General features: G+C 36.0%; 1 protein-coding gene across 1 annotated transcript in view; it reads right to left on the reverse strand.

The window, feature by feature from the left end:
- Positions 1 to 183: 183 nt before the first annotated feature.
- The window catches only part of DIPK1A (divergent protein kinase domain 1A), a 104933-nt gene continuing 91341 nt past the window's right edge, over positions 184 to 13775 (reverse strand). The window contains exons 3-5 of the mRNA XM_027058581.2: positions 8329 to 8436; positions 3673 to 3849; positions 184 to 2183 (exon numbers count right to left, since the gene is read on the reverse strand). Coding sequence (XP_026914382.1) covers positions 1371 to 2183; positions 3673 to 3849; positions 8329 to 8436 — 1098 coding nt within the window. The 3' untranslated portion in view covers positions 184 to 1370. The remainder of the gene's footprint in view (positions 2184 to 3672; positions 3850 to 8328; positions 8437 to 13775) is intronic.

A 13775-nucleotide genomic window follows, 5' to 3' on the forward strand; every position in this document is an offset into this window, starting at 1 on the left:
AGGAGTTGATGGGTTGTTTTTGTTTGCTTCAAGAAACAAGTATAACTTTACATATTGACTCAAAGTTCACACCTGCTTCTTGGGCTTCTGTTTTCCGTGACAGGAGTTGTCCCTCTAATTGTATGATATACAGCTCTCCGTTAAAAAGTCTGGCAAGCAACAGACCAACCATCCACTAGGAAATATTTCTTCCATTCATTTATTGTAACCAGCTGGTTAGTGGGAAGAAAAGGTACCTTCAAACTACACCATTTTAAAGTAAGCAAAACGTGCTCATCAATGGCTTTAATTTTTGAGAGAAGGCTGTCCAGTGAAGTTCACATAACATTTAACTTTAATCAGGTGAAACCTTGGAGCAAAAAATACTGGGTCTTCCTTCAAAAGAGGTTCCTTCAAAAGAGATGTTGAAAGGTACATGCCAGGTCTTAATAAACATGAAAATAACATGAACAAATATTAACTTGCATATCAAGTTCACATGGAAAAATAAATTTACATGCCTCTTAAGAAATAGCCCTTTGGCCAACAGGAAATACTGTTCAAAATGGGAAATTGTTATTAAAAAGTCCCATGATTTCAGAGTCTGCCTCTTAATGTCCCACTTCCCCATAGCTCAAATTCAGACTTGTGGATTTGGATTGAGTTGATGGCCTTAAGTCAGTTTTGAAGGACTGCTCATTGACCCTATGAAGGACCCATCAAATCAAGGATGATGAAAGCTCATCCAGTTTCAGCCTCTAAACTTGGCAGTTACATATTGCCAAGTAGAACACTTTCTGATGGATTTTTATTTTTAAGCTAATAGCCACTCAACATTCTGAAGCCATGTAACAAATGTTTTTAGGTCTATAAATACAGCAAACCATGCTATTAACCCAACATCTGTTTATAAAGGAGAAACTTTACCTGCTTTGCAGTCTTAATTTCTTGTTAATGTGCAAACTTTACCATGCTAAGACTTCAGTAAGTGTACGTATGTATATATTTTTAAACAGCAGCTTCATTGCAATGTTTCCAGCAATGGTATTTTGGCTTAAGTAAAATCTACGAAATACTCTCACTTTATGGGATGAGGCTTTTCACAGCATTATTTTAGGTCATTAGTCAAAATAGTTAACACAGTGAATGTACTGGGAAGAAATGTACCAGGGCTTCTAATGCAGGAATTAATCTTTGGATCAGTTCATCCTATACCTCCTGCCATTCCTTCAAGCAATCAATATGTATCTTAAGATGATGGCTTCTTAAAACCAGGGAAAAGGGGTTTCGTATAACTGGAAAGGATTTGAGTCAGAAGCCATTTTTTTAATGCTCAAAATTTTTCCTTAGAATTGTTAAGTTTCCTATGATGGTCACGATGTCCAAATGAACTAAGAGTCATTTGTGTAGGAAATTTTCTTCCACAGTAACGTTTTTAGGTTATTTAGTATCAAAGAATGTTCCATTTCCATTTGATTTGCTGTGACTTTGAGAGCAATACAAGAATAAAGTTGCTTTTCCAATTCTTCACGAATTTCCGTTGGAGCACCACGCAGTAGGTAGTCTTTGAGTAACTGACAGGCTTTTGCCAAGTTTGGTTGTATCACTTCTGAAGTACACTTCATTGTACGCTGATCACAGGTAGTTCGACAATCCGTGCCATAAACACAGTCCAAATCAGACTCACAGTGGCGATCCTTTATAAGTTCTTTCAGGTTTGTCTCTGGCACGATTTTTCTCATGTCCACCATTTTCAAATCATACTTATCATTATATCCTAGGTTTTTGGCACTAATATCACACATGAGGAAGTTTCCATACGGGCCGTGGAAAACATCTTCCACAAATTCCAGAAGTCCTATGGCTATTTTAGCCTTTCTAGGCCATGATGGTGTGAACAACTGATCCATGCTTCTTCTGAACCCAGATGGAATAAAAAGTTCAATGACCCATGGAAGGCTTATTCCATAAAGAGAGGTATATTCAACACTTTCTGTCACATAGAGATCACCACAGAATCCCATTAATTTGGGGGTATGTTCTTTATCTTGAAGTATCACCATGAGAAGAAATTCATTTAGTTGAAGAAGTGCCCATGCTGACTTTGCTTCTCCCAAGGAAACCTGGCCATCTTTGTCTCCATCAGCCACCGTCAAGATGAGATTAACCAGTTCAGAGAGGTTTCCTTGGTCACCCAACTTTGCCTATGTGTATAAAGAATGAAAAATACCTCACATATAATATACATACTAACTTTACAGGATTACTATTCTAAGTAATGATCTTGTTACTGAACCTCCATAAAGGAACTTAATACATCTCCAAATATCATGCTTACTAAGTGAATATATTTTATATAATTATAGTAAAACCCACTTCATTAAGTATATATATATTTTTTTCAACGTTTATTTATTTTTGGGACAGAGAGAGACAGAGCATGAACAGGGGAGGGGCAGAGAGAGAGGGAGACACAGAATCAGAAACAGGCTCCAGGCTCTGAGCCATCAGCCCAGAGCCTGACGCGGGGCTCAAACTCCCGGACCGCGAGATCGTGACCTGGCTGAAGTCGGACGCTTAACCGACTGCGCCACCCAGGCGCCCCTAAGTATATATTTTTTTAAGAAATGGCCACCCTAGCTTCCATTAGCCCCTTGGGCCCTGTAGATAATAACAGTTATCCAAGACACTAAGTATTAGTTTTGTCTTATTTATACATTTACTTGCAAAATTGCAGTGTAATGTGCTCATATCCAAAGTTATAATGTGGGTCAATGGAAAATTATTTTCTCCTATTTTGTAGTTAAATACATTAATAGAACTATTTTGTTCAAGTTATATCATTCCAATGATGAAGGTTAAAAAGTATTGGGGCTCCCAGCTGGCTCAGTTGGAGGGGTGTGCAGCTCTTGATCTTGGGGTTGTGAGTTCAAGTCCCATGTTGGGTGTTTATTAAATAAAAACTAAAAAAAAAAAAAAAAAGTATTTACCCATGAAGATTCTTGGGATAAATAGTCTGAAAATGTAAACTGTTCAAAGAAAAGAAAGATTTTTTAAAAAACTTATTTTGAGAGAAAGAGAAAGTGTGAGTAGGGGAAGGGCAGAGGCAGGGGGAGAGAATCCCAAGCAGGCTCCACACTCTCAGCGTAGAGCCCGATGTGGGGCTAGAACCCATGAACTGCAAGATCGTGACCTGAGCCAAAACCACTAGTCGAATGTTTAACTGACTAAGTCAACCAGGAACCCCAGAAAAAAAAAGATTTTGAGTGAAAATATGACAGCAATAAAAAGAGATTCTTTCCAAAATTGTAACTATTTTTATCTTTTAATATATTTAATCTTTGTATGAATATTTCTTTAAATCTTTGAAAAATAATTTGCAATCAGGGTATGTATACTAATTTTATCCCCTCCCCCATCTTTAATAATGTATGCCAGTTACAGTGTCAAACTATAGAGCAGCTCATCAATTTAATGAATTCCCCTTTCATATCTGGATATTTTTAGCTATCATAAATACTGTTAATATAAACGTCTTCCACACATTTTGTTTGAATTATTTCCTCAAGATGGAGACCTTGATACAGGTTAAAGAATACCAACATTTTTGTGGCTTAGGATGAGGTTTTTTTACCAACTCTTCCAGAAGAATATACTGCCTCACACTAACAACATGTGAATGGATATACTTACTTTAAAGAGACTGTAGACCATTTCTTTGAATTTCTGTACAGTTGTTCCCCTAGTTGGCTTATCAAATAGCACTATTTCTTTCCTTGGTTCCAATTCAGTCCCAAAATCAAGATGAAGTGCTTGTTCCATTTGACATTTCACAACACCTGGTAGATTACCCCAAATCCCTAAATACATCTATATGAAAAAAGAATGACAAATTATTCTTTAGGCTAAGTAGAAAATTTTACCACTGTATTTTTAGTGTCCTCTTCTTATAAAAACACACAAAGTAACAAAACATTAGGATTGAGCTTTTGTCCATAACTTTTTTAGATTATAAAAGCTATGCATGCTTAAATACATATATTTTTGACCATGATGAATTTTATTTTTTCCAGTTTTTAAATTGTGGCAAAATATTAAAAACATAAAATTTACCATCTTAACCACTTTGGTATTACATTCACAATGTTGTGCAGCCATCACCACCATCCATCTGCAGAACTCTTCATCTCATAAAAGTTAAACTCTATACTCATTAAATAATAACTCCCTGCTCTCCCTCCTCACCCACCCCAGCCCCTGACATCACCATTCTATTTTCTGTCTTTACAGTTTTAACTAATCTAAGTATCTCATATAAATGGAACAACACAAAACTTGTCTTTTTGTGACTGGCTTATTTCACTTAGCATAATGTCCTCAAGATTCATCCATGTATTAGCATGTATCAGAATTTCTTCCTTTTTAAAGCTAATAACCCATATGTATATACCACATTTTGCATTTCTATTCACCTGCTGATAGACACTTGAGTGCTTCCTCATTGTAGCTACTGTGAATAATGCTGATATGAACATTGTTGTACAGATATCTTTTATAAAGACTCTGCTTTCAATTTGTTAAGGTATATACCCAGAAGTGAAATTGCTGGATCATAAAATCATTCTATGTTTAATATTTTGAGGAATTGCTATATTGCTTTTTGCAGTGGCTGTGCCATATCACATTCCCACCAACAGTGCACAAGGGTTCCCAATTTCTCTCCATCCTTACCAACCCTTGTCAATTTCCATTTTTTGGATAGTAGCCATCCTAATGGGTGTGAAGTGGTATCTCATTGTGATTTTGATTTGCATTTCCCTAAGATCAAGTGATGCTGAGCATCTTTTCATGTACTTATTGGCCATTTGTGTATCTTTTTTTTTTTTTTTGAGAAATGCCTATTCAAGTCCTTCGTACATTTTTAAATATGGTTGTTTTGTTGTTGTTGAGTTTTAGAAGTTCTCTATATATTCTGGATATTAACCTCTTATCAGATACATGATTTGCAAATGTTTTCTCTCATTCTGTGGATTTGCTTTTTACTCTATTGATATTCTTTTGATGCACAAAATTAAAACAAATTTTTTTTTAACATTTATTTATTTTTGAGAGACAGAGACAAAGCATGAGTGGGGGAAGGGCAGAGAGAGAGGGAGACACAGAATCTGAAGCAGACTCCAGGCTCAGCACAGACCCTGATGCAGGGCTCAAACTCACAAACCATGAGATCATGACCTGAGCCAAAGTCGGATGCTTAACCAACTGGGCCATCCAGGCGCCCTTTGATGCACAAAATTTTAAATTTTTCTGAAGTACAATTTGTCTCTTTTTCTTTTGTTGCCTGTGCCTTTGGTGTCAGAGCCAAGGAATCATTGCCAAATCCAGTGTCATGAAGCTTTTGCCCTACATTTAAAAAAAATTTTTAATGTTTATTTATTCATTTTTGAGACAGGGCAGGGGGAAGGGCAGAGAGACAGGGAAAGAGAATCCCAAGCCGGCTCTGTGCTGTGAGTGCAGAGCCTGACACAGGGCCAAACTCACAAATTATGAGATCATGACCTGAGGTAAAATCAAGAGTCGGACACTTAACAGACTGAGCCACCCAGGTGCCCCTGCCCTATATTTTTTCCAAGAGTTTTATAGTTTCAGTTCTTACATTTTAGTCTTTAATATGTTTTGACTTAATTTTTGCATATGGCATTAGGTAAGGGTCCAACTTCGTTCTTCTGCATGTGGATATCCAGTTTTCCCAGCACCATTTGTTGAAAAGACTCCTTTCTCTATTGAATGATCATAGCACTCTTGTCAAAAATTACTTGATCAGATATGTGGGTGCTTATTTCTAGGCTCTCTACTCTATTGATCTATATGTCTATCTTTATTCCAGTAAACATTGTTTTGATTACTGTAGCTGTGTAGTATTTTTTTAATGTTTGTTTATTTTTTAATTTTTGACAGCAAGTGAGTGGGGAAGGGACACAGAGAGAGGATCTGAATCAGGCTCTGTGCTGACAGCAGACAGCATGATGCAGGGCTCGAACTCACGGACTGTGAGATCTTGACCCAAGCCAAAGCTGGACGCTTAACCGACTGAGCCGCCCAGGCACCCCTTTATATAGTAAGTTTTGAAATCAGGAAATATGAATCCTCTAGCTCTGCAGTTCTTTTTCAAGATTGTTTTGCTATTTGGGGTTATTTGAGATTCCTTTTTAATTTTGGGGTGGGTTTTTCTATTTCTGCAAAAAATATCATCAGGATTTTGAAAGAGATTAACAATACTAAGTCTTTCAATTCATGAACATGGGATATGTTTCCATTTGTTTATGTCTTTAATTCTTTCAACAATGCTTTGAAGTTATCATTGTACAAGTCCTTTACCTCCTTGGGTATGTTAATTCCTAGGTACTTTATTCTTTTCGATGCTATTGTAAATGGTTTTCCTAATTTCCTTTGTGGATTGTTCATTGTTAGTGTATAGAAATACAACTGGTTTTTATGTGTTGACTTTGTTTCTTGCTATTTTGCTGAATTAATTTATTAGCTTAACAATTTTTTTCTATATAAAAGGTTTTTCTACCAAAACAAGGTTTTTTATATAAAAGATCATGCCATCTGCATACAAAAATGATTTTACTTTTTCCTTTCTAATTTGGATGCCTTTTAAAATTTCTCTTACTTGTCTGTTTGGCTAGAACTTCCAGTACTGTTTTGAATACAGGTGGCAACAGTGGGCATTCTTGCCTTGTTCCTGAATTTAAAGGAAAAGCTTTCAGACTTTCACCATCAAGTATGAAATTAGCTGTGGATTTTTCATATATGGATTTTATTATGTTGTAGTTGCCTTCTAATTCCTGCTTTGTTGGGGGCGCCTGGGTGGCTCAGTCGGTTAAGCGTCCGACTTCAGCTCAGGTCACTATCTCATGGTCGGTGAGTTCGAGCCCCACGTCCGGCTCTGGGCTGATGGCTCAGAGCCTGGAGCCTGCTTCCAATTCTGTGTCTCCCTCTCTCTCTACCCCTCCCCCGTTCATGCTGTGTCTCTCTCTGTTTCAAAAATAAATAAACGTTAAAAAAAAATAAATTCGTTAATTCCTGCTTTGTTGAGTATTTTTATCATGAAAGGGTACTGAATTTTGTCAAATACTTTTTTCCTGCATCAACTGAGATGATCCCAGGGTTTTTTTCCCCTTCATTCTGTTAATCTAGTGTATTAAATTGATTGATTTTTGTATCTTGAACCATCCTTGCATTCCAGGAATAAATCCTATTTGGTCACAGTGTATGATCTTTTTATTACATTCATTTTGGTTGGGTAGTATTTTGTTGAGGATTTTGCATTAATGTTCACAAGGTCTGTAGATTTTCTGTAGTGTCTTTATCTGGCTTTGGTATCAGGGTAATGCTGGCCTCACAGAATGAGCTAGGAAGTATTCCCTCCTTTTCAATTTTTTGGGAAAGGTTGAGAAGCATTTAAATGTTTCGTAGAATTCACCAGTGAAGGCAACAGGGTCAGGGCTTTTCTTGTTGGAAGACTTTTGATTACTAATTCAATCTCCTTCCTAGTTGTAGGTCTATTCAGATTTTCTATTTCTTGGTAGGCTTTCTGTTTCTAGGAATTTGTCCATTTCATCTAGGTTATTTAACCTGGTGTACAATTGTTTATAGTACTCATTTAATACTTTTTATTTCTATAGAATCAATAGTAATATCCCCATTTCAGTCTTGATTTTAGAAATTTGAGCCTTCTCTTTTCTTCTTAGACCATCTAGCTAAAAGTTTGTCAATTTTGTTGATATTTTCCAAGAAGCAACCTTTGGTTTCATTGATTTTTTTCTATTGTTTTTCTATTCTCCATTTCATTTCTCTCTCCTGTCATCTGTATTATTTATTTTTTTCTGCTAGCTTTGGGTTTAGTTTGTTCTTTTTCAAGTTCCTTAAGTTGTAAAGTTAGGTTGTTGATTTGAGATCTTTCTTGTTTCTTAATGTAAGCATTTATAGCTAGAAGTAAATTTTTTAAAGTCATATTACACAGAAAGATGAAAGGCAAAACTCATCTGTTTCCATTTCCCTAATCCCATACCCCAGAATCAGTCACTATTAATTAATATAAGATCCATAATGGAAGTAATCTTATCTATCTCAATTACCACTATATTCCTAACAACTAAAGTGTCTGGAATATACTGGGAATAAAGGATTAATATCTATTGGATGAGTGAATCAAAGCATACAAAATTAAAGTATATAAAATTTCCTAAAGCTCTGGCTCAAGAATTCTTTTAATAATACGTTAATTTAAGGTAAAAGTAGAGTGCACTATCAGTCTGCAATGTTTATTCATAATGTCCATACCTGATTGTTGGGCTTGGTGGATAAGCATTTCCCAAAGTAAAGAGTCTCTGTAACACAAAGGCTATTACATGCCGGTCCATCAATAACTCCAGTCTTGTACTTGTCACACTAAAAACCAGGAAACAAACACAGTAGTTAATGAAAAATGTTTATAAGAGGAAACATAATAAAGACACTGTAAAGAGATATCTATATTCTTTAAGATGTAGCTCTATGATGAAAAGAACTCAGGCTCTGGATTTGGACAGATTTGAACTTGAATCCAGAGCTTTGCTCTTACTTGCTATATGATGAGGAGAGATCTTGTTGGGACTATATTGTGCAAAAAACTGGAAGCTATTTTTCGCACTTAACAGCTATTTTTCGCACTTTCACTACCTGCTCTAAGATTAGAGGCACTCTTAAAAAATGGTTCTAATTTAAAATAAAAAATTAAAGTACCAAAATATTTTATGGGGTGCCTGGGTGACTCAGTCAGTTAAGCATCCAGTTCTTGACTTTGGCTCAGGTCATGGTTTGTGAGTTTGAGCCCCGTTTGGGCTCTGCGCTGACAGTATGGAGACTGCTTGGGATTCTGTCTGCCTGTCTCTCTCTCTTTCTCCCTCTGCCTCCCTCCTGCCCCTCCCTCACCCCTCAAAATAAATAAACATTTAAAAATAAAATAAAATGCCAAAATATTTTACAATAACAAAATAAAATTAGCTCATGATGTCATCTTGTCATCCTTGAGATCACCCAAAAACAAGAAAATAAGGAAAATAAACACAAACTCCCTAAGGCACAATTAATGAGGATGGCCTACCAAATTCAATGAAAATTATACCAGAGTCCAGAGTATGTTGAGATTAAATAACTGCTGTGATTTTACTTCTCAAAGTTGGCATAGAACCAAACAGATGGTACACTTGAGGGGCAGAACCACCACCCTGACTTACAATGAAAGTTTAAGGGAGCACAAGTTGTGGGAACTTTCAAGGACTCTATTTGCCATCATGAAATAGGAGGACAAGGCAGTGCTGAATGATAAATTCCTTAAAAATGTTACCTATGTTGGAGGCAGTCTGTTAATGAAATGGGTTGAGGGAAAGTATATTATGAGCATCTGCTGGGGAGATAACATTAGCTAAACCAATCTATGTGAATATTTTTGTCTCTATGTTTCTCCTTTTTTCTCTCTTTCACACACACACACACACACACACACACACACACACACACACACACACTCTGGACCACAGCAGCCTCATTACTAATACAATTCACTGCTCCAGTTGCTTCCTGTAAGTAACTGGTTGAGGAAGAACTCTTTTTGTTTAGTAACAAGTAATAACCAAGGAAACCAAGATCTACACAGCAAATCTACAAGAAAAAGGAGGAAATGAAATGTTATAAAAATAAATTTTCCAGAAATACGTTGCCATGAAGCAGATCAAGCATACGGCTGTGAATTCAAAGGACTTAATGAAACCGTTCAAAAAATAAGACCTCAAAGCAGAATGATGATGAGATAACAGAAGGAATTGTGAAATAAGCTAGCAGAACTCAGGAAGGAAGAAAAGGAAAAGATCCTAAAAATTAAAGCCATATTATAAATGGGGCGGAAGAAGAAGGCAGACAAGGATAACAACACAGTTAGACTTAAACGAGGGCTAGGTAAGAAAAGTGAGAAAAAGGAAATGGAAATTTAAAAAGAACTAAAAAGAATTTGAGGCAAAATTATGGATACAGAAGATAAAGGATATCCAGCATGTCCACCTGAAGGAGAATGGAACAAGTGGAAAAGAAAAAATATTCAAAGTAGAATTCAAGGCAACTTCGTGTAAGTGAAAGCACACTTCACAGACTGAATGAACACACAATGTCCCAAGAAAACCGACACAGAATCACCCTTCTGACATATCCCACTGAATTTTACTAGACTTCAAAAATAAATAATCCTTTGAGCATTCAGGCAAAAAGATCAAGGCATCTTTAAAGGGAAATAAATGAGATTGGCCTCAGATTTCTCTACAGTCACATCAATGTTAGATAATGGTTCAATGCCAGCAAAGTCTGAGAAAGGAAGCGTGACTTGCCTTTTCATTTGTGAAAGGGGATATGAATAATACACGTAATACTTGACTTATAGCATTATTATGAAGGAGGTGCCTGGCTCAGTCTGTACAGCATACAACTCTTGATCTCATGGTGATTTCAAGCCCCACATTGGGCATAGAGCTTACTTAAAAAGATAAAAATAAAATTATAGCATTATTATGAGGTAAAATGATATAATAATGAATACAGATCACCTGTGATTTTAGTAAGTGCTCAATAGTAGGTACTATTATTTTACATACTAAACTTCCTTTCAAGTAAAAGGCATCAAATGTTTTTGAACATAAAAGGTTTAGAAATTATAACTCCCATTAGTCTCTCTTTTTTTAAGGTTTGTTTATTTATTTATTTATTTATTTATTAATTTATTTATTTAGTAGAGGAGGAGCAGAGGGAAAATCTGAAGTAGGCTCCATGGGAGCCCAAGGAATTGAACCCATGAACTGCAAGATCATGACCTGAGCTGAAATCAAGGGTTGGATGCCTAACCGACTGAACCACCCAGGTGCCCCTGCCATTAGTGTCTCTTAACTACTTGAGAATGGATTTTAGGCAACCAAGAGATGAACAGAGAACCTGAACATGGTAGTCAGTTGAAATATAGAACTGGGATGAAAACAAAACTGGAAATCTACTTCATAATAATTAATGCAATATCTTATAATTACTAGATGCTCATTATGTGTCAGGCACTGTTCTAGTGCTATACTTTCATTCATTATCATGAAAACAAACCTGTGAGGTAGAACCTATAGTTATATCCATTGTAAAAACAAGGAAACAAATAAATATCTGTTAAGCAATCTGCTCAAGGTACACACCTAAAAATGATAAAGTCAAGATTCCAACTTAGGCAGTCTGGTTCCAGAGCTCATTCTCTTAATAACTATTTTATATATTACTCAGAATGTTTATATTACAAACTATACCAGCAAAAGGTATAAAATTAACAAAAACTAAGAAGGGAAGATGTAGGAAGATGGAAGGTGGCAAAAGGATGTTGATTTCTTTATCTTTAAGTTTTTTTAAATGATTATTTATTATTGAGAGACAGAGAGAGAGACAGAGCATGAGCATGGGAGGGGCAGAGACAGAGGGAGACACAGAATCCGAAGCAGGCTCCAGTCTCTGAGCTGTCGGCACAGAGCCTGACGCTGGGCTTGAACTCACAAACTGCGAGATCATGACCTGAGCTGAAGTCGGACGCCCAACTGACTGAGCCACCCAGCGCCCCTCTTTATTTTTAATATTCAAGGTCAAAGATAACATTTACATCTTATAAATCAATTAACAGAGATAGAGGTACATTCAAAAGTATACCAATGATCACTAAAAGAACTAATAACAATAATATATTGATTAAAATTAGGCGGAGTAAAGGAGATGAGATGAATGGAATTATAATTTGGTCACTGCTCATAAGAAGTAGATTTAGTCTAAAGAAATAGAGGATAGGGGTTCCTGGGTGGCTTAGTCGGTTAATTGTCCACCTCTTGATTTTGGCTCAGGTCATGATCTCACTGTTGGGATCAAGCCCTGCATTGGGCTCTGCACTGATGGCATGGAGCCTGCTTGGGATTCTCTTTCTCCCTCTCTCTGCCCCTCCACGGCTCACATGTGCCTGTGTGAGCATTCTCTCTCTCTCTCTCTCAAATACTTAAAAAAAAATAAAGTATGTTTTTAAAAGTTATAAAATAAAGACAAACATTAGAAGAGCTAAAAACAGAATACAGACCTTCCTAAATAATCAGAGGGAACATGCATGAAACAAAGAAATATACACCATCTAGAGAAAGATACAAACCAAATGAATCCTTAAAAACAGAAAGTAGGTCATAAAATGTGATACAGAACTAAGTCATATCTATAAATGTCAACAGGATAATCTCATCTACTGAAATAAAAATATCTTCAGAAACCAGTGTCAAAAAAGTTGAAAATAAAAGATAAAAGATAGTACAGGTATATCAGGAAAATGCAAGGAAAACACAATTAAATCACAATCTTATACCAGACAAGGTTGATGTCAGAGGTTAAGAAAGCATTAAATAAGGCAAAGGAAAAAAAAAAAAGTCTCTTTACAATGATCAAACATACAATCCACAATGAAGATATTACAGTCATGAGTTTCTATAAGGCAAATAAAGTATTAAAATTTATTAAGCAAAATCTGTAAGAAATAAAAAAAGAAATAAACAGAAAGACATTAGAGCCTAATTGACTTCTCTTAGTCCATGACAGATAAGGTGTATGAAAAAAAGGATATAAAAGAATTAGAAAGCCTGAATAATAAAGTAGATCTAATTGCTGTGAGAACAGACTTTTCAAATGTTCATGGAACATTTACAAAATTAGACCAAGGGGTGCCTGGGTGGCTCAATTGGTTAAGCGCCCAACTCTTGGTTTCTACTCAGGTCATGATGTCACGGTTGGTGGGATCAAGCCCTGAGTTGGGCTCTGCTGACAGTGCGGAGCCTGCTTAGGATTCTCTCTCTCCCTCCCTCTCTCTGTCTCTCCCCTGCTCGCATGCTCTCTCTTTCTCAAAATAAATAATAAATAAACATTAAAAAAAACCAAAATTAGATGAAAATCTTAATACATTCCACACAGTAGATATGGCAGAAACAGTGTTCTCTAATCACAATATGATAAAACTTGAAATTAATAAAACATCTATCCATACATAATTAAATGTTCTTTATTTTTTTTAAATGTTTATTTATTTGGAGACAGAGAGAGGGACGTGGAGAGGGGCAAAGAAATGGGAGAAAGAATGAACTGAAACCAAGAGTTGGATGCTAACCAACTGAGCTACCCATGTGCCACTAAAGGTCCTTCTAATTCTTGAGAATCAAAGAGAAAGTTCAAATTGAAAATTTAAGTGTCTAGAAAATAACAATGATAATTTTTAAAAAATCAGAAACTAAAAATAAAACTAATGATAAAATTAAAGAACCATTTAGAGTAGAATTCGAAGTCTTAATTATGTTAACAAACAGCAAAGAACAAAACAAATGAATTAAAAATTCAAGAAATTGGAAAAAAAATTAATCCAAAGAAAGCAGAAAGAAGGAATTAACCAATTAAAATAACAATAGAAGGCTATGGTATATTCCTATAGTTGTAAGAATTCCTCTGACCTTCATCTCCCAATCTCTGCTTTAGACCTCTTGCTCTTTTCTGGTTTTTGCAATTACCTTTTGATGGTTCTCTGTGTCTGTCTGGTTCCCTCAGTCTGATGACATGATGTGGCTCACAGATCAGTCTTGCCCAGCTCTGGTTCTTGAAACATTGCAACCTACTAGAGGGCCAACCCTGGGCTTCTCTTGTGTGGGATAGGGACTGAGGAT

The sequence above is a fragment of the Acinonyx jubatus genome, chromosome C1 (genome assembly GCF_027475565.1).
Source record: "Acinonyx jubatus isolate Ajub_Pintada_27869175 chromosome C1, VMU_Ajub_asm_v1.0, whole genome shotgun sequence".
In the NCBI taxonomy this organism is placed as follows: domain Eukaryota; kingdom Metazoa; phylum Chordata; class Mammalia; order Carnivora; family Felidae; genus Acinonyx; species Acinonyx jubatus.